General features: G+C 56.6%; 5 protein-coding genes across 5 annotated transcripts; 2 read left to right on the plus strand and 3 right to left on the minus strand.

Moving 5' to 3' along the window:
• Nucleotides 1–593: 593 nt before the first annotated feature.
• Nucleotides 594–1,850, plus strand: SPBR_07366 (cation-dependent mannose-6-phosphate receptor; the record flags this gene model as incomplete). Its single annotated transcript, XM_040765620.1, has 2 exons — nt 594–997; nt 1,148–1,850. The coding sequence occupies 2 exons, from the start codon at nt 594–596 to the stop codon at nt 1,848–1,850; spliced, it is 1,107 nt and encodes a 368-aa protein (XP_040617512.1).
• Nucleotides 1,851–12,483: 10,633 nt separating this feature from the next.
• On the plus strand, nt 12,484–13,592 carry SPBR_07491 (uncharacterized protein; the record flags this gene model as incomplete). The annotated part of the gene is made up of 2 exons (XM_040765745.1): nt 12,484–13,265; nt 13,340–13,592. 2 exons carry the CDS (start codon nt 12,484–12,486, stop codon nt 13,590–13,592), a joined length of 1,035 nt encoding a protein of 344 aa, XP_040617513.1.
• A 1,218-nt stretch (nt 13,593–14,810) lies between these two features.
• SPBR_06848 (uncharacterized protein) lies at nt 14,811–16,847 on the minus strand (the record flags this gene model as incomplete). Its single annotated transcript, XM_040765104.1, has 1 exon — nt 14,811–16,847. The coding sequence occupies one exon, from the start codon at nt 16,845–16,847 to the stop codon at nt 14,811–14,813; it is 2,037 nt and encodes a 678-aa protein (XP_040617514.1).
• Nucleotides 16,848–17,775: 928 nt separating this feature from the next.
• SPBR_06473 (uncharacterized protein) lies at nt 17,776–21,142 on the minus strand (the record flags this gene model as incomplete). Its single annotated transcript, XM_040764729.1, has 3 exons — nt 17,776–20,887; nt 20,968–21,044; nt 21,107–21,142. 3 exons carry the CDS (start codon nt 21,140–21,142, stop codon nt 17,776–17,778), a joined length of 3,225 nt encoding a protein of 1,074 aa, XP_040617515.1.
• Nucleotides 21,143–22,756: 1,614 nt separating this feature from the next.
• SPBR_06556 (DNA polymerase epsilon subunit 2) lies at nt 22,757–25,673 on the minus strand (the record flags this gene model as incomplete). The annotated part of the gene is made up of 2 exons (XM_040764812.1): nt 22,757–24,556; nt 24,654–25,673. The coding sequence occupies 2 exons, from the start codon at nt 25,671–25,673 to the stop codon at nt 22,757–22,759; spliced, it is 2,820 nt and encodes a 939-aa protein (XP_040617516.1).
• Nucleotides 25,674–25,783: the final 110 nt, after the last annotated feature.

Here is a 25,783-nt window from a genome sequence, read left to right on the forward strand (position 1 = left end):
GCCAAACACGCTAAAAGTAGAAAGTGCGAACGAATCACAGCGAAGCAGAATTTTACGTAAGCACACAATTATGTCATCTTACGCTGATTGGCCAAAAGGAGGCTGCGTGCCGCCAGTGAGCCAATGAGGTGCCTTTGGCGACGTTGCGCGGCCTCGTTTCTCCTATTTCGAAGATTCGTCAACAACACTCCCACTTTCATCAGCTGCCATCTCGTCGTTATCTCATCACCCTACTCGTCGACTCTCGCCGACCACCTCCGCCCTACACGATATCCTCAGTTTGCTGTTCCGCTGGAAAGGAAGCATCCGTCTCCCGGCTCTTCACACTGCATTGTTACCCAACCTGCATCAGCCCTACGTCTTGCTGACACGACCCGCCGCCGAGCCTCATTTATCCCGGCCGACTGGTGTGTCACTCCTGGTGGTTGCTTGCACCAGGCGTGTATTCTACGCTCCAGAGCCCTTTGCATCCGATAACCCCTTCGAAATCAAGAGCGACAACGACCGACGTCCAGCGTGCGAGCGCTGTTGTTCAAGACCTCTCTCTCCATACCCTCGTTGGCTCTCGTCGTCATCCTCCGCCTTCTCACACAATGCAGCTCCCTCGGTCACCATTAATATTTTCGGCCCTCGCCGCAGTGGTCTCGCTGCCGTCCGCCGCCAACGCCGCCGCTACACCTATCGCTGCGCCCACTGACACGACGTTGCCTGCCAAGACAACCAGCACCATCCCCTGCACTGCTTCCTCGACCAGTGGTGCTTTCTACGACCTGCGCCATGATATTGCGCTGCCGCCCGCCGTGGGCGGAAAGAAGCACAAGGCCGGCGTGCTGACGACGGATTATGTCGCCCGCGGCCACGACTACGGCGCCAACTTTACGCTCAACATATGCGCCGCCGTCGTGAAGCCTGTCAAGGACGTCAAGGGCGTCGACCGCGACCTGTGGGCCAACGTGAGCGCCTACTACGAACTGGATGGCAACACGTTCTCGTTGGGGTATGACCGGAGGCACAGACCCGACCTCTTCCCTTTCCTTTTTTTTTTTTTTGTTTTTGCTTTTGTTTTCCTTTGTTTTCCTTTTCCTCTCCGTTGCCCTCTTATCTCCCTGCCTTCCTCCTCCGCACCGTCACATGCTAACAAAGCCAGCCAAGAATCGTCCGTGCTCGTGTCCCGCGGCCGCGAACTTGTCCTGCAGTACACCGGCGGCTCACCGTGTCCAGACCTCAGCGACAAGTCCGGCAGCAGCCGTTCGAACAAATACAACGACAAAGTGAAGCGCGAGATTGACAGTGAGCCCATGTTCTCGACACAGTCATCGCCGTCCTCTACGCTGTCGACGACCCGCCGGAAGTCCGCCACGTTCGCCTTCCTCTGCGATCGCGACCCCGTCGATACGACTGCCCATGTCTCGTTTGTTGGCACGCCCGACCAGTGCGCCTACTTCTTCAAAATCCGCTCGCCCCACGCCTGCGCCGGCGTCGAGCCCCACAAGCCGGGCAGTGTCGGCCCCGGTGGCGTCTTCGCCATCATCCTGGGCGTCGCCCTGCTCGTCTACTTTATCGGCGGTGTCGCCTATAACCGCACCGTCGCCCACGCGCGTGGCTGGCGGCAGCTGCCGAACCACACCATCTGGCTGGGCATCTGGAGTTTTGTCAGGGTGCGTATCCTCTGCGGACGCCGTTTTGGCAGTGGCGGCGGTAGAGGCGGTAGCGGCGCTTTCGGGACGGGCAGCAGTGACGACGACGAGGAGCAAGACCGCATGCTGCCTGGCTCCGGTGGTGACGACCTGTTCTGGGGTTCTGCCGCCGCCAAGCTGGCCCAACCCCAACAACACGGACGCTACGACTAACTTTGTTTCTCTGTGCTTTTTTTTCGCTCTTCTGGTGTTCCCCGGGATACAGGACTTTGTCATCATCTTGACGTCAACGTGCACGCGGCACCTGCCCCAGCGGGACGGCTACCGAACCCTGTCTACCTCGCCAAACGGCCGCAACCGCGAAGATGAGAACCGTCTGATCGACCAGCTCGACGAGGAATGGGAGGATTAGACAACGCCGCAACGTCGGGCGAACGCGCGAACGCGACCAACGCGACAATCGCAGCAGACGTCAACACCACGACGAGCGGACAGAGGCGAAATAAATGAATATATTCTTTCCCGATAGGATTGTATTGAGTATTGTTTGGGTTATGTTTATTACTTTTTCACCGATATTTGGTTTCGGGGCTTCTTTTGTCTATTTACCTTTTCTTTTCTTCTTTTCTTCCTTCTTCGCCTTACTTTCTCAACTGGCTCTGCTTCTTTAATGTTGGTTAATGGGCATGAGTTGAAAGTTGACGGTTTCCTGCTGCTTCACCGAGTTGACAGAACCCTAACCCTTTTTGTTTTCTGTTCTCTTCGCACTTTGGGTTAGCCCTTTGGCTTGCTGTATTTTGTTTCGTTTGTTATTTATGTTTCTACCCGGCGTTCAAGGTCGCGACATTGTGTGCTTCTGCGCTAGAGCATCAACAAAGATAGAATTTTTGGTTATATCATATCCCCAGAGAGTCTGAGCTGCTTTGGAGCAGTATAATTATTGTCATTTCATCCCATCTTACACACCTGACTCGCCGTCCCTGCAACACAAGCTGGTAACACAAACCCGTCACCTGGCCGCACCTGTCGACGATTCACATCGTCCTCCCGCCGAATTGGTTGCCCATACCCTTTCTCGTTCTCTGGACTTATTCGACTGTGCTCGGGTTTGGACTGGACGAAACCTGCCTTCCAAACCTGGGCATTTTAACAAGCGGTGCAAACCCCGTGAGTTACTTTGAATTGGTTATTGCCAGATTCCACGGTAGTCGGCCAGTATGCTAAGCTCACACATACACACCGTCGACACGAAACAGGGAAATGCCGCCGGCCTGCTAATCCTTACGTTGCACCTGGGTCATCTTTTTCGGCTTCATGACCCAGTTTAGCTCGTGCTCTGCTCATACTGCTCCGCCCAGTACGCCCTCCTAACGGTGAGGTGTGCCAACCCATGCTGTGTAAAAAAGGCCAATCGCCCTGAACAGCCAGAGTTTCCAGGGTTGAAACCAGACGAACAGTGCCAACAACTCCCGTTAGCGTGGAGAGATCCTGCACAACTATTCGGTGTGGAGCCCCCGACTCATGGTCCAAAGGCCCCAGAACGTCAGATGCAAGGGAGCAAAGCACAGGGCAGGAGTTTTAGTATCAGGACCTTCTTCCCCTGGAAAGAGCAGTAAGAATGAGTCGAGTGAAAGGGATCGTCTCCTGCCTGGAGACAAAAACGTACACTGATAATGAAAGGAGACAAGCCGTTGGAGAGGAAAGATTTCATTCTGCGCAGGTACGACGTGCGTCGTCCTATTTGACCCTGGCTTCTTTGGACACCACACTCCGTCTTTCACCATAATGCTACGCTCGAATCTGTGAATGTCACCTATTTCAACCGGTGAGACAAAGTGAGAACAGCAAAAAACTCCTGACAGAGTGGTCCGTGGTGAGCGGAAGATTGGCAAAAGGGGTAACCGGACGGGTGGAGAGGACGCGACGGGAGAGCGACAAAACAAGTGCAAGGTGAACAGATTGGGTACCATCCATGTGCATATTTCAGCTAAAATGAGGAGCGATGGCCCACTGTGTGAATCAAGCCACGAGAAGGTCAAATTTCATTAGGTGATCTTCGGGTTTGGAGTACCCGCACATTTTCATCGCTGCCCAGCAGAAGCTTTGCACGATTGTTTGTCAAATGATGCTCGAGGAACTGGAGGGCCTCTAATTATTCCTATGGTTCTCAGCCCACGATCGCCAGTCACTCTTCTCTTACCTTTCGTGTGCCTCGTCTCTTCCCATCTCGCCGGTTGTCTCCCCCGTCCGAACCAGCAGAGAACCGGCAATGCAGATCGTGTGGCAACACAACACGAGGGCCAGAGCATGCAACACTGGCTGCTTTCAGGCTCTTTGCTGCAGTGGGAGAGTGGTTATTCTACTACAATGTGTATTCTGTCTTGTTCACTCCTTCCTTTCTTACAGCATCCGCCTGAAAACGGGCTCTTGCCGCATCGGGACACAACTAGAGCTCGAGACCCCACTTTTGCGCTCCGCCCCAGGCCGTCCGAGCTAACCGGAGCACTAAAAACAATCACATCAGGGTCCACTTTGGAGGTGGTGAGTCGCCACTCTGTCTATCATATGGCCCTCTACGAATTATTGATTCTGGTCGAGAGCGCTAAAGGAAAAAGAGGAACAGATGGGTCGCAAAAACATGAAAAGAAAAGGTGCGAGTGGATCGATGCAGACACAATGTGCTTTTTGGTGCCCTTTCGCCTCTGCAAAGTTGTCCAGTGTGACTCGGTTGAGGAGGGCCTTCCAGACATCCAGACGCCTACGAATACGCGGCAATTGACTTTCCTTGGGGAGGCCGATGACGAGGGTGGTTCGTATGTCAGAAGTTTTTATGGGGAGATGCATGGGCTGTTGTTGTAGAAAACGGACGTGTTGTTGAGATATGACAGATCACAGCGACAGAAAAGGGTGCAGCTCGACCCGTTCAACGCCCATCTCAATGGTGTCATACGGTGAATGTCGTCCTCGACCACAAAAGAAAATATGGAATGAGGTGGATGGAAGTGGGCACGTATTGGGGGCCGTGATCACATTTCGTTCGCCCATCCCTCCTCTCCGCCCACTACGGAAAACGCTCCGGGCCGTGTAGCAGTAAAATAGGAAGATACGATCGAAAAGTGGACAGGGTCCAGGGCTCTTGGAATAGGGGCGAGCATTCACGACTGGAACGTAATCTTTACCAACAAAGCAGACCAACTGGGCTGAATCGTCACTTTTTGTGCCAGTTGGTCCCAGGTTTCGGGGTGTTGGGGGCCTGATATGGTCAGGGTTTCCCTTTTCTTGTTTTCACGGCGTATTTCTCATCAACTTGAACCCACACCTGGCTGGCCTTTGTTTCGTTCAATAGCAACTGTTTGCCAACGTGTCTTTGCATTGTTTGCCTGTTTTCGGCGCTGTCGGTTCTCTAAGCCTTCCTAATCAACTCCGAGCAAACCCACTTCCCTGCTCCACCAGCAGTTCCTTTCCATTTTTGATATCCTGTTGTGATCCTCTAGTCGAGCGTCTAACTGAACAGCGTAATTGTCCGCCATGAAGGCAGCCCTCTCTTGGGCACACACGCGTAGTCTATTTTCCGTTTGTCAACATTCTTTCACAATATATTCTTTCTGGACAGCTTCGAGTAATGGCTCCTTTTCGGAGAGGTTGTACTCCGTCTGGCTCCAAATGCAACTCTGCTCCGTATCGGCATCTCTCTGTTCACTTCTACCAATCACCCCTTCCCTCTGTTGGTAGGTCCGGTCTCCCATGTTCCGGAGGGGCGACGCGACATACCCGTGCGCGGGGGGCTGGCTTGCGATTAAAAAACGTGCATGCTCCCGTGTCGATTTTGATTCGTTCTTCGCCTCATCTATTTGTGAAAGAGAGGTAGACGGATCACTTCACACCACCTTCGCTGTTCTTAATATTGCCCCGCTGGACAGTTGCTGCAGTCCCATTGCATTGTATGCACTGTACGATGCCCCTCATATGCAGCGTGGCATGTCGTGGTTGAGCTTTCTTTCCTTTTCCACTTTTCTTTTCGGTCCTGGTTTTCTTGATATATCCAACGTTTCGTCGCGTCATGTGTCCTGCGCATACGAATGTATAGAGCACTGTTATTGGGATCCGTACATACCTGGTGCTTGGTCAATGTGAGGGAGGCGAAGAGGCGTAAGATTATCTCGGCAAAATATTGCCTTAAAAAAGAAAGGCCGCTCCATTTGATACGACGTGCTGTGACAAGCGACGTCGTATTGCGTGGTATCCTGCCATTGACGTAGTCTCTTTTCTGCTGCATTTTGCGCCGATTAGTTTTCTTTTTCTCTCTGTATAAAGTACAACGAAAGCGTCTGTAGCTCTGTCAGCTTTGGTCAGCCTTTCTTTTTTAAGGCATTGTGCTCGGTCAGTCAAGAGATCGAATTGATTGAAAATGACCCGAGCGAATGAGAGTTTTTCAAAGGTTGCGTTCATTTTCATCCCCTCACGGTCCCCTTCCTTGCTATCGTCTCCCTATTTGGCCGGATATACATGTGTTGCCAGACAAATGGCGATTGGGTGTCGCAGACTTGGAAGAACAGAGACAGAGGGTGCCTAGAATCTTGTTTGAGAGAGTCAAAATTATAAGAAAGTAGAATAAATATGCGACAATTCATAACGCATGTTACTTGTACCAAACAGACCATGTAACTCCGGACAATGGAGCGTGACGAACCCAAAATTATGCACAGCACACGCACGAAAGTACTTCGTACTTTGCACATGCACATATGTTCTCTCACAGAAATCCCACTGAACATGTTTTGTCGAATAACAATGAATCGTCAAAGAACGGTAACACGGCTGGGAAGGGCCGCCAAGGAACAAAAGCAACAAATATACGGAGCACACTGGACGAGCGCCACTAATGGCAAACAATGCAGAGTGAACGGAGTAAAATACTGATGGGTTCGCAAAACGATTCAGACACGGTGGAGACTGCGGCGACATAGACAAGTTATCGAAGCTTAGACAAGCGGCACTCTTCGCAATACGCCATGCATCACCAACGCCAAAACATAGGCGGGCAGCAAGTACATGTTGAAGCCCCGTAAGTCGTACACCACTGTTGACGAGCTGTTTGTGCAAGGGCCATTTTCAGGGTTGATTCGATCGCTCGGACCGGATGTGCGCACAAACATAAATAACGTGTCGGATCTTTGCGGGCGGGGGGGCCACAGCGGCGGTTCAGTTTTCATATGGGTAAACGAGGAACCAGTGCAAAAGATTGCTTGGACGTTCCGTGCGCTAATCCGTCGAAAAAAGTGTGGCGTGATGTGTGATTGTGTGCTGTGTGTGATGAAACTGGAAACATTACCCGCTGTCGCGTGGCAGACGGGCTGTTGTTGGTTGGACGGGGGATGGGGGCAGAAAAGAAAAACAAAAAGAAGCACGTAAAACAATAGCCATTTAGGTGGGCCACATCTGGTTACATGTTTTATACTCATGGCCATGGCTCAGTGTTTGCCACTGACGTTTCTTTTGTGCCCTTTTCGAGCGTCTGCTGGTCCGAACAGGAAGTCTCAACGAGTGTGATGTGGAAGATGCCTGTACACATTTGCTCTGTAGAGGCTGAGGAAAAGCCCATAGCAAGATCTTGCACTGTACGGCATAGGTCGTGCCATAGGTTAATTTTGTCGGTGTATTCCACTGGCACAGAGTCGCATTGGCGCAAAGATCAAGCTGTGCACAACAATATTCAATATTTTGTACTTCTCTCTATTTTGCTCTCCTACGGAGTATTTATCCGCTCATCCTGGAGTTTGTCTCCTCTTCTGCTCGCCCCGGCATCCCTTCCTGGGTAACGCGATGGGGAAACGACGCGGGAACCTCTTCCAGCACAAGGGTGGCACTGACACTGGCCCTGCTGCTTTCTGTCGTCTTTTCTGGCCGCATGCATCATCTCCTCGTCTGCTGGATTCGAACTGGCGCCGCTACTGCAGTCTCCTGTAATTTCGTTTTCCTGTTGTTCCTTTTTTTCTCATGCACGGAGTTTTACGTCGTTTTTTTATTGCTCCGTATGTCCACTCTGTATTTTACCTTCTGCCAGCGGAGAGAAAGCACCCTGTAACAAAGGAATTTTGTTGTGAGTGGAGGAATTGCGTACGGGGCACATATTATTATTCTCTATATTTCGTACATCTCGCGATATTTATTTTCACACCGTTTCCTGGTCCCTTACAATGTTTTATTCTTTATTCTTTTTTTTTCCCGCATTTATTTGCTTTCTTTCGCCTCACTCCGCATGAGCTCGAACCGCACTCTCGACTTTGCCTTTTTTTACTCTGGCGGTGTAGAATACTCTTCGCGAAACATATAGCAGTAGGCCTATACATGAAACCCATGACCGTAATCCTTTCGCTCGAGGGCTCCCGCCTGAAAGATTTTCATACACCACCGCGAAAGCGCGAAAAAGGAGGATTGCCTATCCCAGTTATGATTTACTTCTTTTCGCTTCTTTTTGTTGTCGCCACAGTGGAACCGTGCTTCCTTTTTTTGTGACTATAGTTTGTTTTCATACTGTGTATCCGTCCCGACAGCTTGGGCGAAGGAATGACGAGCCTCGCAAGTGAGCTATTGTGTTGGTCAACGGTGCGAGCTGAATGATCCGCGTATTTCCTCACTGAAAAAAGAGGCTGGGAAGTGAGAGTGATCCCAGGGCACTGGTTCGGGCGTTGCCTAAAAGCTTTTCCCCCGGGCAGTTCTTACCAGCTGCACGGGAACACCGAACACTCCAGCAGAGTACAGTGCATAATAAGCAGAAGAATATCTTACAGTGCAAGCAGCGCGCTCTCATTTGATGTCCAGAAATTGTTGACCGGTAGAGATCATTTAAACTGGCGAATCAAATCCAAAGGTTGCATATAGCTCTATGCTCATCTGAACAGTGGTTTTGAAGCCAGTTGTAATTACGGCGTAGGAAATGAGTGAGCTCGAGACAGTCGAGATACGTTTCAGAGGAGAGAGAGGAATTACGGCACGGGCTCATCACGCCAGGCCATCCTCTATTCAGCGCCAGTTTCAATGTTGTTTTTGACGCGGCCGTTGCCTCTGTCTGTTTTTCGTCTACTTCCTAGCTTTCTGGCTGCCCCCTCTTCACTCATTTCTGCAACGGTTTTTAGACCGGGACCCGCAAGCCTCCGCCAAAACGCGTGGACAAAATTGACCTGTCATGTTGAGAGTGTTGGACAGGATTGCAGGCAAGCCTCACAGATAGGTGGAATGCAGTGGTGCGGAGACCACCAGGTGCATACCCGGCGTTGTGAGCTGTTATCCTTTTCTCTGCGTCGTAATACTTGTCGTTTTTGTCTCTCATCTTTTGCATTTTGACACGTACTTCGTATTCCAACGAGAATGTCTCAGTCCCTTCCCGATACTCTTGGGTCCTTGGGGCTTCTGGACTGGATGATCGCCCCCTTCGTCCTCCACCTTCCCGACTCTGTCTCCATCCATGTCCTCGTTTCCCGCCTTCCCAGCCAGCGTCACATTTTGCTGCCCAGAACAGACAGAATGCCGTTCTGTCAGAAACGTTGAGGACTAGGGGTGAGATATGACAAGGCCAGGGCCTCGCCTAAACGGCTATAGCGGCTGTCAATACCTAAACGTTAGTATGTATGCAATATTGAGGCACGCCGCCGCGCGACGCGTGAGAGATGGGGTAACCGAGTTTCCAACTTGCAGCGCGCAATGGTCCTCATAGGGGTTTGTTCTGTTTTGGCGCATTGATGCTGCTCCCAAGCGTCTTAGGCTTAGGCGTACAGATAAAAAGCTACTACCAACACGAGTCCCACTCAGTGTTAATACCAAAGGAGACAGGGCGATCCGCCTCTTGCTGGGGCTGCGCCCCTGTGGTCATTAACCATCAAGCCGCTGACCCCCAGCAGCGAAGCGAGGAAAGGAGCTTGGCTCCGTAGTCAAGGATGGCTTGTTCTTGTCCGGCTTGTGTCCGCACAACGGAGTGGCTTTCTTTCCACTCTTCCCGTGGTGCGGTCGCTTCCTTTACTTCCCGAGTCTCCTTTTTCTGGGGCAGAGAAACAAATCGCTGGGCTCACTGGCGCGTCCTGGGTGTTGAAATGTCTCTCTTCGCTTCGCTCATTGTCCCATTTCATCGTCTAAAAAGAGCTTAGGTAGATGACGATCTTGGCCACATCTCCCCTGATTCGCGTCTTGTGTTAGAATTGCCTTTGTCACATCGAACATCTCCCTTTCAGCTGACAAGCACGAAAGCATCTCGACGCCGTCGTGCGGGCATTCTTTTTTTCTGTTTCGTTGCGGAAGATGTTGTTATTTGTGTGTTTCGCGCATCTTGTTTGAGCCTAGACAACCTATCGTCTGTCGTCAGCTCATGTAGACGGCATTCTGCTTACCGATTGACATGAGACCCTGAGTCGAAATCATTGGAGCGTCCTGTATTCTGTACACAGTATGCGTTAGCCCGTTGTTTACAAAGCTGTTGTCAACGGTTGTCAACGAAAGACGCAAAACGGCTCACTAAAATAGCTCGCCAAACTGTCAGTTCGAGGCCTAATTTGGGCTACACAGTGTTCTTTCCACGGAGGATCTTTGCAGCGGTCTGCTCCCGATCCCGTCCCACGGATTCGGTGCAAAGGTAATTCGTAGTGGGAGAGAACAGAGAGAAACGACAGAAAACAAAAAGAAAAGAGAAAAAGTCAACAAATTAAAACAAAGCAGAGAGCGACGGGGGCCGGGATTTTCCTTTTTGGCTAGTGCGGTCTGCAGCACCAAGACAAGTCGCACCCAGAAGAGTAAGGAACGACCTACAGCGCACGCTAGTGTTCAGGCAGCATGCAGTCTTGCGGTAGCAGTCACTCATTCTTGCCGAACTGGGAAGAATACCTGGTCTCTGATCCCACTATTCCTCCTCGGTGGTCGGGCCACCGCATTGAGCTGCAGGCCCGTAGGTTGGCTCGTTGGGATGCTGAACTACAGGCCTGCAAGCCAGCAAGCGAGCTGTCGCGCATTGCCCTCACAATCAAGGACATTCTGCGATCAGGTCTCTTCCAACGACTCACATTGGAGCCTGATGGCTGGCAAGGTCGCTCCTTCCTCTCGCGGATTCAAACATTCACACCAAAAATACGCTCACAAGGCTTTCATGGGCAAAACAAGCAGGTGCGCATCGCAGCACCGTGTGCCCCCACTCAGGCACGGAGTACTTGGCGGACCAGTCGTTCTTTCTCCTCACTACCCTTCAGTGCCCAGCCCAGGGCCCCAAAGCCACTTCCTCTTTTACGTATTACCCCATTTGGACTAGCCCTCTGCAGTTTCCTCTTTTCCTACTTTCCGCTTCGTTTTCAGGTGCTGGGACAGTCCTGGCTGCAACCCCTGTTTTGTTCCTTCTTTTTCTGCACGTCTTGGCTTGAGACTTTGGGACGCTCCTGCACCTTTCCTCGTCTGGTCGCAGCGTATCTTACGCATGGCGGCGCTGAGCATGCCATCGCTCTTTCCTCGGTTCCCTTCCCCGGTCGCCTCGCCTCGTCCTCACTCCACCCAACACCGCAGCCAATCCACACCCCTCCTCCGCTGCTCCTGCCTTCTTTTCGCTGCCACACCAGGCCCACCAAACCCGGACTAACGTCCTTTCCTGCATTCCTTGTACTTGTTCGCGCCCGCCCTTTTTTCTCCTCTTCTACGTCGTCGTCCCCAGATCAACTTCTTCCCTGTTTTTCTCGCTCACTTTTCTTGGATCTCGTCCTGAGGATCGCTCCGTCGACAACAAAAAAGACTGACATCTGCCAGCTCCGGGCGTGTCGACGACGACGACGACGACGACGACGACATCCTCGTCAAGGACGTCCTACTACGGCAATCTCTTCAAATACCCGCCTCGTCGCCTTTTGTTTGTTACCGAACGATGTGCATCGGATTTGGACAACTCAATTTACTACGAGAGTAATCTACTCAACCGATAAATACAAAAAGAACACGCCTAGACTCTAGTAGACGTCGAACTGATACCGGCATTGGACCTTCGAATCTTCGACTGACGACTGCGACTGTAAATTTGCTTGGACTTTGACCAACTCCGCCACACCGCATCCGTCACCCGACTTTTGTCGCACCCGGGGAGCTTTGCGTGGACGGATAGACAGTACAGACGAACTGCTGGCTGGGAAGGACGCCACGCAGACTTCATCGACTGCGTCTCACCAAGTCAACATAAGCGACCCTTTGATCCACATCGACGCGGTCTTCTGTCGACGTTCTACTTCGCTTCTGTTCGCCTTCGATTTACACCTCCACCACTTTAAATATTACTATCGTGCCGCCTCGTCTGCTTTCTCCTCGAACCCGACAACCACAGTCGCTTGCTTACGAAACAGGATTGTCGTCCCCAAACCCCAAACCCAAAACCCAAAACCCAGTTTTGGCTGTCCCCGAGACCGAAACACCAAGACAATATCTTTCTTCTCATTTTACCTGTCGTCCGCTGGTACACTCTGCTTTCTCGTCATTGGGCTTTTACTTTTATCCTTTCCCCCCACACCCCCCTTCCTCCTTGTCGTCCTTTCGGCTCAATTGTCCAACACGTTGGACCGGCTTTATTCGTCTCGTGTCTTTCCCAGGAAACATAACTTCGGGTCCATAAATACCGGTTGGTTCCTTATTTTGGGCTTGAGCGCATCCGTCCGAGATCGTTTCGCAACCACACTTGACGGATCCCATGTCGACCTGAGTTTTTCTGAATATCCTCAACCTGGCTTGAGCATCTTTTGAATCCCAGTCCGAATCACTCGGAGCAAAAGTACTGGAGAAACACACACAATACAGCCACCACCAAGAAAAACACATCAAAAACTCACCAAACGCCATGAGCTCTCCAGCGCAGGGTGGCCCTTCGGCCGCCCCCAAGGAGAAGAAAAGCGGCGTGAGCAGCCGTGTGTTGACTCGCATGAAGACGATCATGAAGAAGGCCGAAAAGCGCATGTCCATTTCGGGCCCCAGCAAGCCCGGCCCGTCTGTCGCCAAGCCTGCAGCCGAGCCGGTTCCCGTTGTCGCCCTGGCCCCTGCCGCCGCGCGCGATGCGGCACCGGCGGACAAAGGAAAGAAGCCGGCTGCTGAATACCCCGACGCCATCAAGGTCCCCCGCATGCAACTGCACGAGGAGCGCGCCCGTCGCCTCGGCGAGCGTTTCGGCCTCGAGATCAGGCCCAGCGAGTGGCACTCGACCGAGGGCGACGCCTTGCGTGTTAACAAGCCCATCCGCATGCGTGTGCACCGCACCTGCCACCAATGCAACACCGACTTCGGCGCTGCCAAGGAATGCACAAGCTGCAAGCACGTCCGCTGCAAGAAGTGCACGCGGTACCCGACCAAGCGCACCGACGCCGAGAAGCAGGCCGCCCGCGAGCGCCGTGCGGCTGTTCTGAAGGAGCAGAAGGAGAACGCGCCCATCATTGCCGACTGGGACACGACCCCCAAGCCGATGCAGCTCACCAAGCCGTCGAAGACGGGCGGCCAAGACCTCGTCTACAAGAAGCCTCGCCAGCGCCTGCGCCGCAACTGCTGCCAATGCACCGCGCTCTTTGTTTCGGGCAGCAAGACCTGCCCAGGGTGCAGTCACCTCCGTTGCACCGACTGCCCGAGAGACCCGTACGTTACTGACACTTTTACCTTTCTGCTACCATGTCTTGGCTTTTGTATATCTGCATACTAACAATCTGTAGACCCAAAAAGGACAAGTACCCATACGGCTACCCCGGCGACGAGTTCGGCACACGCTCCACCCCGCGCTTCCGCTGCCACCAGTGCAAGACACGATACCCCGCCGACGCCGTCGAGGGGACGGAGTGCACCAAGTGCGCCCACCCCCGTTGTGCCGATTGTCCTCGTCTGAAACCACAGCGTGTCGAACCCGAACCCGATCCGGAGATATTGAAGGCCATAGAAGCCCGACTGTCGAAACTGAAAGTGGGCTGATCCGGGCGGAAACCGCCTTGTTTTGTTCCACGAACCCACCTTACGCAACTCACGACCAGCGCACCATTTCTTTTGTCATTTTCTCCGAACGTCTCTTTGTATCCTTCCATGTACTTCTTTCGCTCAATCCCCCCAAACCGCCTATTACGTCCTCGATATGACCTTTCAAAGAGATGCAACACGACATTATAACCACTAGCAACTGCATGCCGTTGTAGTTTTCCGGATACAAACATGGAAGTGGGCTTGGGCTTGATGTGTTTATTCCAACACTTTCCCGTTTTCCTACTTGGGTGCTGGGAACAACGGAGAAAGGCACCGCGTATTTGACGATGCCGGTTGCCCATGTTTCGGATACCATTGGACGTGAACGTTTTTGCAGCATATGTATTGAGGATATCTCTCGAGTATTGCCTATACCTATTTCCTTGAGTCGCACTTTTAATTTCATCTCATAATTTTATGCTACGTCCTCGTATGTCTGGTCTGGTTTCATGTTCGAGCTCGCTCGCTGGCTCGCTCACGGCGGCGTTTGAATTTAAAAAGCATTGCTCCATTGGGTAACTGTGGACCAGAGTAAACTACATGTGCGAAGGGTTCGCTCCAAAGTCGCACTCGCAACCAATTCCCTTTCTTGACTGCAAAGTTTACCTTGTCAAGGGCTATGTTTTTCATGCGACCTGCCCGCCACGTCCTTCACTACATCTCGAAAGAACGGGTGTTGTCGTTTGTCGGGACGTAGATTGGAAAGGGGATTTGACCGAACCAGCCGGACGGAAGTTCTGGTTTTGTTGGACCTTATAGTTTCATTTGGGTGCCAAAGATGACGAAGAAACGCGAGTGGACCATGTCAAGGGCGTACCATGGGACAGGGCCGACGGTACTTCGTCTGAGAGGCGGAAAGGGTCGCGACTGGGATCCAACATGAAACAGCCGGGTCCGAACCAATCCCATCGCCATGCAAAGACAAATGACGATACCGCGGAAGGCCACGCCCGTTACCAGGAACGGAAGACATCAACGACAAGAAACAAGAGTCGAGACAGAAGATTTGAAATTGCTTATATTGGTTGGTTGGTTGGTATTCGGAGAACCATTCGAGACTCTAAATAGATGCAAACTGTACGAACCGCCGACGCCGGGTCGCCCCCCTTGGTAGCGAAAACACAAACACACGTGCTGTTTTCAAAATCCCTGCCCCTGTCCTGATCGGTCCGCTTAATACTGTTCCGTCACACCGGCGACCGGCGGCAGCGTCACACTGATCGCCTGCCCAATCGTGGCCGCCCGGTTGGCCCGCTCGCCCTGGTACATAAACCCGCCGACCTGCTGCCGCCGGTTCAGTGCCGACGCCATCATGCTAGAATCGTCGCCGGCCACCGGACCCGTAGGCTGCTGCTGTGCGACGCGCTGCAGGAATTCGCTGTTTTGCAGGTTGGCCGCCAGGCGCGTCGACGCGTAGAAGCGGCCGTGCACCTCGTTCTCATTGCGGCGGCTCTGGCGCTCGCGGAGCTGCCAGTACCACGTCAGGCCCGCGTTGGACGCGTGGGCCGTGCGGTTGTGGCTGTGGCTGTTGCGCTCGGCCAGTTCTTCGGCGAACACGGGCTCCGTGGGAAGGATGTGGCCCGTGGGGCCGTAGACCGGCGGCGGCGGCGGCGGCAGGCCGGGACCGGTCACGGCCAGGCGGTAGACGTCGCCGATAAAATGCACGTCGCCGTTGTTCTGAACAATCGTGTTCACGCGCATAATCTCCACGGACACCTTGCCGCTGTCCGCTGGTGCGCCGGCCACGGGCTTCACGCTGACGCGCAGCGCATCGCCAATGACGATTTGCTCCGCGCCCAGAAACACGCCGCCAAAGGGCTGCTCAGTCGGCGAGACACTGGGCAGGGGGTTGAACAGGGAGAAGCACGCGTTGATCTGGTTGGCCGCGGACTTGGAGGCTTCCAGTGCGAGAATCGCCGTGTCGTAGTGGCCGGGCTGTGGCGGCTGCTGCTGCTGCTGCTGCTGCTGCTGCTGAGCTTCCCAGGCCAGCTTCTGCCAATCAATCTGATCGTAGGACAGACCCTGCAATCCCTCCCGCATGCCCGGCACGCTGAAAGACAAAAAGGGGCGCAGCACGCTCGTTTCAAGAGTCAGCTCCGGCGGGTGGAGGCCGCGAATGCCGAGCGGCGCCACGCGCACCTTGCCCGCAGGGCCGGGCATGGCCGACGGCGGGGGCTCTGTGCCATCGCCTGCCGGGAAGAGCTGCAGTACAATGCCCAGACGCCAGGCGCCGCGAGACTGCTGCGTAAAGTGCTGGTACCACACCAGCTCCCAGGGGCGGAAGAGGCCGGAGCCGCCACCCACTGGACCGGGCAAGCGGGCAGGCTGTGCAGGTGCAGTTGCAGGTGCAGTTGCGAGTGACGCTGCGGGTGCGATGGTCGGTGGCGGAACGGGCGTGGCCGGCGCTGTTGTTGCCGGGCCCGTAGCAACAGCTGGCGACGCCGCTATCGGGATGACGGGGACGGGGACGGGGGTTTCGGTGGGCGGCCGTGGTGACGGTTTAGCGGGTTGGGGTGCTGCGGCACCAGGTGCCGCTGCAGAAGCAGCCGTTGAGGTAGCCGTCGAGGCGGCCGTCGAGGCCGCGGCTTCGCTCACCATTCGCACACACAGCCGACACGAGCAGTCGGCGCGCTCGTTGGAATCACTGAGCAGCCACAGCAAATGCAGAGCCAGCTCGGCCGGGCTGCGAAACGCGGCCAGGGGACCGAGTGGATGGCCAAACACAAAAGGCCCGTCGCGGTCTTTGGTCTTGCCGGGCCGCACGTGCAGCGAGTAGCCCGAGGGGAAACGCACGAGGTAGTTGTTGGGGTCTGCGCCGGACGACGACGACGAGGCGCCTCCCAGGTTGTACTTGATGGCCTTGCCCAGCTTCACAGTCCACGATCGCATAAATTCGTGGCTGTCGTCGAGGGCGTCGCTGACGGGCTGTGCCGAGCGGCTGGCGTCGTTGATCTGCTGCGTCGAGTAGCCCACACCGTCTGAGCGGGCGAGTAGAATTTCGCGGTACGGCTGGAGCGGGTGGCTGCTGCCGTTGCTCGTGCCGTGTGTGGATGATGACGCTGTCGATGTGGACGTGGCAGCTGATGCTTTTGATTTGGCTCCCGCTGCGGATGAAGAGGAGGCTGACTTGGCCATGGGAGTTGAGCCCAGTGTCGTGCCTTTTGTGGCAGGCCGGCCGACCCCCACCTTGGTTGCGGGTTTCGATGACATTGTGGGCGTAGATATGCTAAAGCGACGATGAGGTGAGGTAAAAGTGATGTGGAGGTGATGTACAGGTGACGAGAATATGAGGATGCCCAGTTGGCTCTGTGACCTAGACGGCCCACGCCACCACTCAACGGCGCCTGCACGTCACACTTCTGGTCAAAATTGAGCTATTATTGGGCTGGCTTGAGAGTCACGTCTGTTCGCGATGAATTGTCGCGGCAAACAGCCACGATGTAGTCGACGCGAAGAGCTGCTCTGAGCGAATGGCAGGCGGCGAGACGCGCTGTGGCCAGCAGGGCTACACGCTGTGGCGTTTCGTACAAGTGCAGGCGCAGGTGCATGGGACCCAACATCAACTCGTCCTGTCTTTTGTGGCTTGTGGCGTCGTCTGTTGTGAGGTTTGTACCTCGTAGGTGCCTTAATTATGCAGGTGTTGGTCTAAAACTGACTGGATCTTGAAATGGAACGATCGCCATGATTAGTCATCCATCCAAGTGCCCAAAATCAGGTCAAACCCCGTAGTGCTTTTCAATACTAGGCGACAAAGGACATAAAGAAAAATCCTCACGGATGCAAAATCATGTAAATTTAACATGTAGTTTATTTCTCCGCAGTACTCTCAACTGTACTTCATTCCGCGTTTCGTCAACTGCCAAAAGCTAAGGTATCTATTCGTTGTAGGGGGAAGGCATAATTAGGTGATATCGTTGTGGGCTCAAAGCAAGCTCCATCGACCAGAGAACGTAAATGAAAACATCAAAATGAAAACAAAATAAAGGGACGAAAGGCGTCGGCGTTCGTCTAGGTATCGTGGCCCCCCCTTCGCAGACGCCCAAGGAAACGTAAATTGGAAACGAAGAAAACAAGGGGAAAACGAAAACAACGACAACAAGCAAGGGCCAAAGAGGCAAACGCGCCGCGCAGGATGCGCTCACGGCTCCTCGCCCACGTCACCCGAGAAGATGTCCTCCACGCCCGTCCACGTGCCCTTGGCCCGCTCCTCCCAGTAACCGTCCTTGCCGCCCTTGAGCCGCCACACCTCGTCGCCGTCGGGTCCCGTGGCCACCTTGACGAACCACCGCGGCTTGTGCTGCTCCCCGCGTTCCTCCAGCTGCCGCCGCCGCGTCCGCTGCGCCTCCTCCAGCTTCGTCTTCCACGCTTCGGCGTCGTCCAGCTTGCCCTCCTCGGCCAGCCGCTGGTCCGGCCGCAGCCGGCAGTCGGTCGGCGCCAGCTTGCCCTTCTCCAGCGACGTGACCTCGTTGAGCGACGCGGCAAACTGCGTCAGACCATAGACGCGCGCAGCATCGTCCACCAAGGCACCCGCGCGCCAGATCTCGAGCCCGCCCGCTTTGTTGCGCGGGTCCACGACCCGCAGGCCCGACGTCCACGTACCTGTGAGAGCCAGCCCCGTGTGCGCGCCCGCCGGGTCGTACGTCTCGATCTGGACGTCTTCGCTGCGCCCGCCAAACATGCCCTTGGAGCGGAACTCCACGACGGCGCGCGCGCCGGTCGTATCGTTGACGACGTTCATGGTGCCCACAGGCTCGACGTACTTTTCGCCCATGACGACGTTGCGCAAGAACACCGTGGCCAGCGCCCACGAGTAGTGTTCTTCGCCGCCGCCGTACGGCAGCCGCAGCACGACACGGACGCGGCCTTCTGTAATGATCTCGGCGCTCTTGCCCCAGAACTTTTGCGAGGGCGCGGCGGCCTGCGAAAAGGACCAGGCGGGGGCGTCCGCCTGCATCGCGAGGCGCACGGGCCGGTGGCTGACCTTTTCGACCAGGACGCGCATGCCGCCGCCGGGCATCTCGCGTTCGGTGCGCAGCAGCTCAAATGTCTCGCCGAGCAGCGGGTTGAACGGCTTGCGGATGGCGCGCTCCTTTGCGCGGCCGCCCGAGAACTGCGACACGGCAAAGGCAGCCACGTACAGCAGGCGCTCTTCGGGCCGCGACTTGGCGGCAGCCTCGTTGAGCAGCTGCGCGTACTCGACCTGCTCGGCAATGCGCTGCAGCAGGGACGTCGGTTCGTTGGCAGACGCCGGCATCGAAATGGTCGACAAGTCTTTGCCGACGTTCTTGCGCACAAAGGCGATCAGACTCGGCGGCAGCACGGTCGACGGCGGTATCGTTTTGCGGCGTTGCACCGCTTCGGTCAGGGGCAGTGGTGCGAGCGACTTGGGCTTGGGCGGGAACAGGTTCTTGCCGTCGCTGCCGGTGCCGTTGCCCTCGCCCAGCCCGGTGTACTCTTCCTCGTCCTCCACCGAGGACACCGACGACTCGTCGCCGTCGCCGTGGGCAGACGCGTGCTCCTCGTCCATCTCAGAGCCGGGTGTGTCCTCGGCCTCGCTGTGGTTGTCGATGCGCAGCAACTGCGAGCGGTCTGCAGAGGTCGCGGCCTCGGCGGCATCAAAGAACTCGTCCGTGGTCGAGGTGGAGTCAAGGCTGTTGCGCGGCGCAGCAATGTTGGCCGCAACAGCCGATGTGGTGCGGCGGTGCTTGCTGTTGGAGAGCAGCTTCGTGAACTCGGACACGACCGAGTCCAGGTCACCCAACAGCGCCTGGCAGTGGTCTTCCATGTTGTGGCCCTCGTGCTTGGCGCCGTGCTTGGCGTTGTGGTGTGCTGGGGCGTTCGAGGCGGCGGACGGTGCCGGCACGGCCAGCGAGGACGCGACAGAGGAGCGGAAGTTTTGCGGGGCGAGCGGCGAGGCTGAGGACCGTCGCCGCCAGAACGGCCTACGCTCGGCGGCCCCTCCGGTGGGCGTGGATTGCTGAGAAGACAGATAGTCGTCGGGCTCTTCGGAGACGGGCGGCGTACTGGGCGACAGGAAATGCGACTTTTGCGCGGCGTGTACTGGTGGCTGGTGGCCCGCGGCGGCCATGTCCTTGACAAGTCGCCGGAGAGCGTCCCGCGTACCAACAACGCGGCTAACAAGCGCCTCGACCTGCTGCCACTCGCGCGTTTCCTCCTGGTACATGACCTTGGGGGCAACGTCGGCTGGCGGTTCGGAGCGGAGGTTGTGCGACGACACGGAGGCACCAGGAAGGCCCTGGACCTTCTCGAGGCCGCGGGCGATGCGACTCGAGCGCTCCAGTGCGCGTGCCCACTCGGTAAACTCCTTGTCGTTGGAAGCCTTGAGATGCCATACCTCGGCGCCCGAGTCGATTGTAATCTCGCGTCGGCGCTCGTCGGCAGCAATGGCCGCCAGGCTCAGAGGAATAGCACCACGCAGGGCCGAGGAGTTGCGGTTGTGGTAGTAGGAGAACGTGCAGGTGGCGTAGTCGAGTGAGAAGAAGCGGCGCGCATAGCCTTGGCCCTTTTTCCGGCGGCGCTTCAACAGGGTGCCGACGTGGTAGTTGGCGGAGGAGCCAGACGAGGCGGTCGACAGGCCTGGACGCGCACTGTTAGTGCCACTCCCACTCTTACTGCCGCCGCCGCCGCCGCCGCCGCCGCCACCACCACCGCTTCCGCGGCTGCCATTCGCAGCTTCGCCGCCTGAGCCAGGCGTCGATACCGCCGACGTAGCACCTGCTGCACTCCCGGCTGCAGCGGCCGAACCGTTGATCGCGTGATGGCTGCCGATGCTGTCCATGGACGGGGTCGGAATGGCGCCGAGGCGCGGACTGTTGTTCTTGCCGAGACTCGACCGGCTGATGCTGGCAGCGGGCCCGGCCTGGAGGTTGGGAAGATTGCGGGCACCCTGAGGCGGGGCGCCGACGGGGTAGGTCAGGAGGACAAACGTCGCGTTCTTGGAGGTCTGGCGCGAGAAGGTGTTGTCAAAGACGAGGCCAAACATGCCCCCGTTGCCGGCCTCGACGTCGTAGGTGCCCATGGAGACCTTGTCGGCGTCGCACTTGCCGTGCCAGTTGATGAGCTTGAAGCCCTTTTTGCGCAGCTGCTCGGGCGCGGTGCCGGCGTCCTTTCTGTTAAAAAGGCCCTGCTTCGCATCGGAGGTGCCATCGGGCAGGCTGTCGTCGAGGTCGGACTGGAAGGTGGTGAGGTTGGTGCCGCCAGTACCGGGATGCTTGACAATGCCAAAGTTTCTGCAAGAAGACAAAGGGGGAGTCAGCAGTTGCTCTAAGTGGACAAACATGCTTTGCCCGGGCAGGGACGTATGACGTACATGGACTTCTTGTGCGGCTGTACACTCCAGGAGATGGTGTGACCTTCGTCGACCTTCACCCATCGCACAATGTAAGACTGCAGAGACACATGTGTTAGCAGCTGCCAAGAGGGGTCGCACCGCCATGGTTGCGCCGTACCTTGCTGTGGATTTCGAGCTGCTCAATGCCGGCCATGGCGTCGAAATTGGGCGAGAGCAGAGGCTCTCAGGAAGGCCGTGGATGTTACCGACAGAAAACAGGCTCAAAGAAAAGGGGAAAAAAAGAAGAAAGTTTGGGAGACGAGAAACACGTCGCGCTCCGTCGTGATGTCGGCAAGGCGGGCAGGCGGGAAGAACGGGTAGAAAACGAGACGCAAAGCTTTCTCTAGCTGAGGTCCATCACGAACAGTCGCCAATCAGTGGAACCTTGTGTCTATGCTTGACGTTGCTGTTGGCGTCTTTGTCGGAAGCGGTCGGCGACGCAGTGGCGTTCGATGCCAAGCCTCGGCGGAACGTGGCCGGAAGGCGCGGAGTCGGGTGCCACAGGGTGAGACGCTGCCCGCAGATTGACGTTTGGCGTCGGCCTGTCGTCGTCGGTCGTGAGCGGAGGGAGAGGGAGCTTCGAGGGGACGTCTGGTGGTGCCGGCGATGTTGGTGATGTTGGAAAGTTTTGGATGTTTAAGTGGAATCGAGTTAGGGGGGTCCCTTCCCCTGGTGGACACAACCGGGACTGGACAAATGGACTAGAAAGGCAACAGCGAATACAGACACGTCTCGGCTGCGCGTGTGTGCGACAAGGAAGGTGGCAGGGGGACTGCGTAGCGAGTTTAGCGGCGAGTGGTTGATTCAGGGTTTCGACGGTTCCCTCCACAGGCCAGCCCTTTTAGGGGTTTTGGGTTCGTCTGTAGGGGCTGGGACAAACTTGGTGGCCGTTAGTGCGGGGCTTTCAGCGGCAGAATGCGCTACCGTAAGCCTAGAAATACGAACGGACGAGGGGCACGGAGACCACTTGCCAGCGCTGGACCAATGACAGGGCGCTGCTGGTTCTTGTGTCTCTCTGCTGACGTTGTGCCTGACAAGGGCTTTCGCCCAGCCACAGCGTATTTTGGGCAGCGCTAGGCATCCCAGGGTTCACACCATCAGGAGCCATCGCAAAACTTGTTTGGCGTTCAGGAGAAAGTCGAGAAGACAAAGGACAACAAAAGTGCCATTCGGCCCCGGCAGTTTCGGGAGGGAGGCATGTGGTCTCGTGGCCAAATGCCATTCCGGGACGTCATATGTCGCAGTCCTGTAGGATTTGGTCGGTTACACGGAGTGCCCCCAAAAATAGAAATGAAAAGGGACAAAAGAGAAGAAGAAAGGAAGACCCGGCCACAAGGCTGAAGATTCTCTGTGGCGAATGGAAATACGAGCTGCACGACATACGGCCTTGGCATCATCGGTCGAATCAAAACATGGGAGAAAGGACGGAATCGAAGGTTGTGGAGTGAAGGCTCACGGCATCACCATAAGCAGGGCACTTTGCTCCATTTCCGACGGTATTTGGCCTGCTTCCAGCAGGTAAACATCGGATCTGTAACATTTTGGTCTACGGCGAGAGACAAAGTTCAATGGTGTAGCACCAAGCGGCATATTTGGGTGTGTCGTTATTCATGGCCGGCATGGGACAGTACATCTCGGCATCGGCAGGAATATTCATGTGCGACAATTCAGTTCAGTACTTCGACCTCGTGCATCTCCATCTTAGCTAACAAAACATGTCGTGGTCGTACGTCGTCTTCCCGTCATCCCCGCTCGCCTGCTACTGCCCTTAAAACGTGCATTCCCGCAACTTGCCCGTCCGCCCGATCTCGTACTCGATCCACCGCGCCGCCCCCCGCCGGCCGGCCACCAGCAGGCTGCTCGGGTTCATGACATGGCAGCCCTCGTATGTCACGCAAAAAGGCGGTGCCGTGGTGTCGACCAGCACGAGCGCCGTGGGCAGCGGGTAGAGGTGCAGTGCGCTCGCAAAGTCCCAGTGCACGGGGCGCAGTGACTGCTTGAACGGCGCAAGGTAGCCCTGGTCGAGAATGGTCTTGACGAGCTTCCGTGCCGTCTGGACGTCGTAGGGGATACCAGAGGCGACGGGCTTGTTTTGCGCCTGGGCCTGGGCCTCTGCTGTGCCATCCACATCCATGTCGTCCTGGCTAGCCACTGCGGGCGCTGCGTCTGGTGCCTCTGGGACCTCAGGAGCAGCTGGCTTGGCCAACCGCACGGCCGTGCGCCGCAGCCGGCTGGACGTGTCGTCGCGGAACAGCACAATCTCGTGGTTGGGCCCAAACAGCGACAGCCGGCTTGGGTTGGTGGTCCACACGGCCTCGCCGCCGACCCGGTTGCTGCTCGCACCGACCACCTCAGCATTGGCCGTCGCAAACGCACGTCGGACGCGCGACGTAAACAGCTCCGGCACGGGCTTGCGCGGCAGCGGCACGGCGGCACCGCCGCTAAAGGCCGACACCCAGCCGTCGTTGTCGCCGGGCACAAACACAAAGGATGACGACTGCAGGAGCGTGGGGTAGTCGGAGAGGGCAGACGCCAACGCGTCAAAGTACTCCTTGTACTCGATGCTGCCGCCGCTGCCGCCGCCGGCCATGACCGCGTGCTCCACGAAATTGCCCGTCAGCACAAACGCCACCGGCGTAGCGCCCTCGGGTTCGGCGGCATACAAGCCCAGCACCTTACGCAAGGCCTGCAGCGTGCGCGGCTGATCGAGGTTGAGCTCGCCCAGGAGGACGACGCGTTGGCGACTGGGCGGAGGGGGACCGAGGTCTTCGTCATCGCTGTCAAGCCCTGCTTCTTCGTCGTGGTTCGTCCGAGTTGCTTCGGGCTCGTCAGCCTCGCCATCTTGCGAATCGGTTAATAAGCGCTGTTGTCGCAGTTGCAGTTGTTTTTGCTGCTGCTGCTGCTGACGCCGAAGACGAAGCTTCTGCTGCCGGTGTTGCTGGAGCTGGCGCTGCAAAAACCGCTGCTCGAGTTTGCGCATACGCGCCCCGACCGCACGGTGGCTGCCGACACCCATAAAGTCGATCCAGCCAAACCCGCCACCGATGGTGTGGTCCGTGCCGTTGACACCATCGACGCCATCGGGGCCACTTATGCCCAGGGCATCTCGCCGCGTCTCGCTCGGAGGCTGGCCAATGAGGAATGCCTGGAAGCGCCCGCCTATCGTACCGCCCACGCCCGTGGCACCATTAAGACCACGGCCCGCAGCCTCCTCCTCTTCTTCGTAGACACCGTCCACGAGCACAATCATGCCGGGCGTGAACCACGCCGAGTCCTCGGGAATGGCCACTGCGCTGGAGACGTCGAGTGTTATGGACGCCGTCAAATCACAGATGGACAGGTTGCCCGTCGGCAGAACGACAAGCATGCCGAGGAGCATGTGGTGCGTGCCGTGGCGACCCAAAAGGTTGGCCACGGGCGTAATTTTATGCGTAGCTCCAGAAACAGAGGAGCCTGACGGCTGCAGTGTAGACATCGCGCGGGCCTCGGCAACAGCCGAGCTCTGGAACATCTCGTTGCGGAGAAGGCGCTGGTGGATGACGTTGAAGCGGTTGCGGAATAGGCCGGTCTTATGGCTGGTACTTGGAAGGAGGGACGGCTTTGATGTTTCTCTGCAGCACGGTTAGAAGCTGTTGCCTGCTCGTCGTGTAGAAAGGAATGGTCACTCGCCTTTCAAAGTGCTTCTTTGCAACATTGTAGACCATTCGTGGTTGGTCATAGGCGCCCACAACCTTGAGCCACCGCCGTGGGTCGAGCAGGCCGTCGTCGTCGGCGTCCTCTTCGTCGTCCTCCACATCGAGCCTGCTCATGCCCAGGCTGGCTTGGCTGTCTTCTCTCGTCAAGAGCGGTTTGCCACCGCCGCCGACACCGCCGCCTACTGACGGCACAGTGGGCCTAAGACCGAGTCGTGTGTTGGTAATGTCGGACTCGCGGGTTGAGTCGAGCAGGAGGCTGTTCTGCCGCGGAATACCGCCACGCTGCGGACCATTGTTGCGGCTCTCTCGCACGCGGCTGATCGCGCTGCCGTTTCTCCCGGCAGCATCGACTGCACCTGCTTTGGCACCGGCCCCGCCTCCTGGGCCCCCCACCATAATCCGCCCGCCGCTCATGTTGCCTTCCAGCGTCTTCAGGATGTCCTTCAGCTCTGCACTGGCGCCGTCGACAATGAATCCGCAGTTTCGGTTCTTCCAGCCCTTGGCCGTCTCTTCCAGAACACGCTCGGCCAGCCCTTCCTCGCGCCAGCCGGAGCCGCAATGCCGCCCGATGAAGCTGGCCAGCTCTTGCAGCGCCGATGAGGTGAGTGTAAGGCTGTGTTTCTTGGTAAATGTCCGGAACGCCAGGGGCCGCAGGGTTGTAGGCGGCAAGAGGATAGGCAAGATGGTTGGACGGGCAGAGGCAGCCGGAACGCTCGTGGCCAACACGGCCGCCGCGGTCGACCGTGCCTCGCCGGGCACAAAGGGTCGCATGGGATGCAGGGGCGTGGCGAAGGCGGGGGACGACGAGAACGGGGCTTGTGACGAAGAAAGCATTGCGGGCGCCGACGGCGTGCTGGTAACGTCGCCCGAGCCACCGCCGGCACCTCCCCGGCCGGCAAAGAAGCTGTCAGCCAGAGGCTTGGACTGTCGCTGCTTGCGAGGACTCAGCTTGGCGGCGGCCGCCTCGGAGGACACGGCGTCGGCCGTCATACCGGGCGCTGCGTGTGAGTATCTGTACTGAAGAGGATGGGGATTTCGCTTGCATAGAGAGGGTGTCTTGTGTGTGTCGTGTGTATCGTGCGTGTCATTCGATTGTTGTG

The sequence above is a fragment of the Sporothrix brasiliensis genome (assembly GCF_000820605.1).
Source record: "Sporothrix brasiliensis 5110 chromosome Unknown Cont20, whole genome shotgun sequence".
Lineage (NCBI taxonomy): Eukaryota > Fungi > Ascomycota > Sordariomycetes > Ophiostomatales > Ophiostomataceae > Sporothrix > Sporothrix brasiliensis.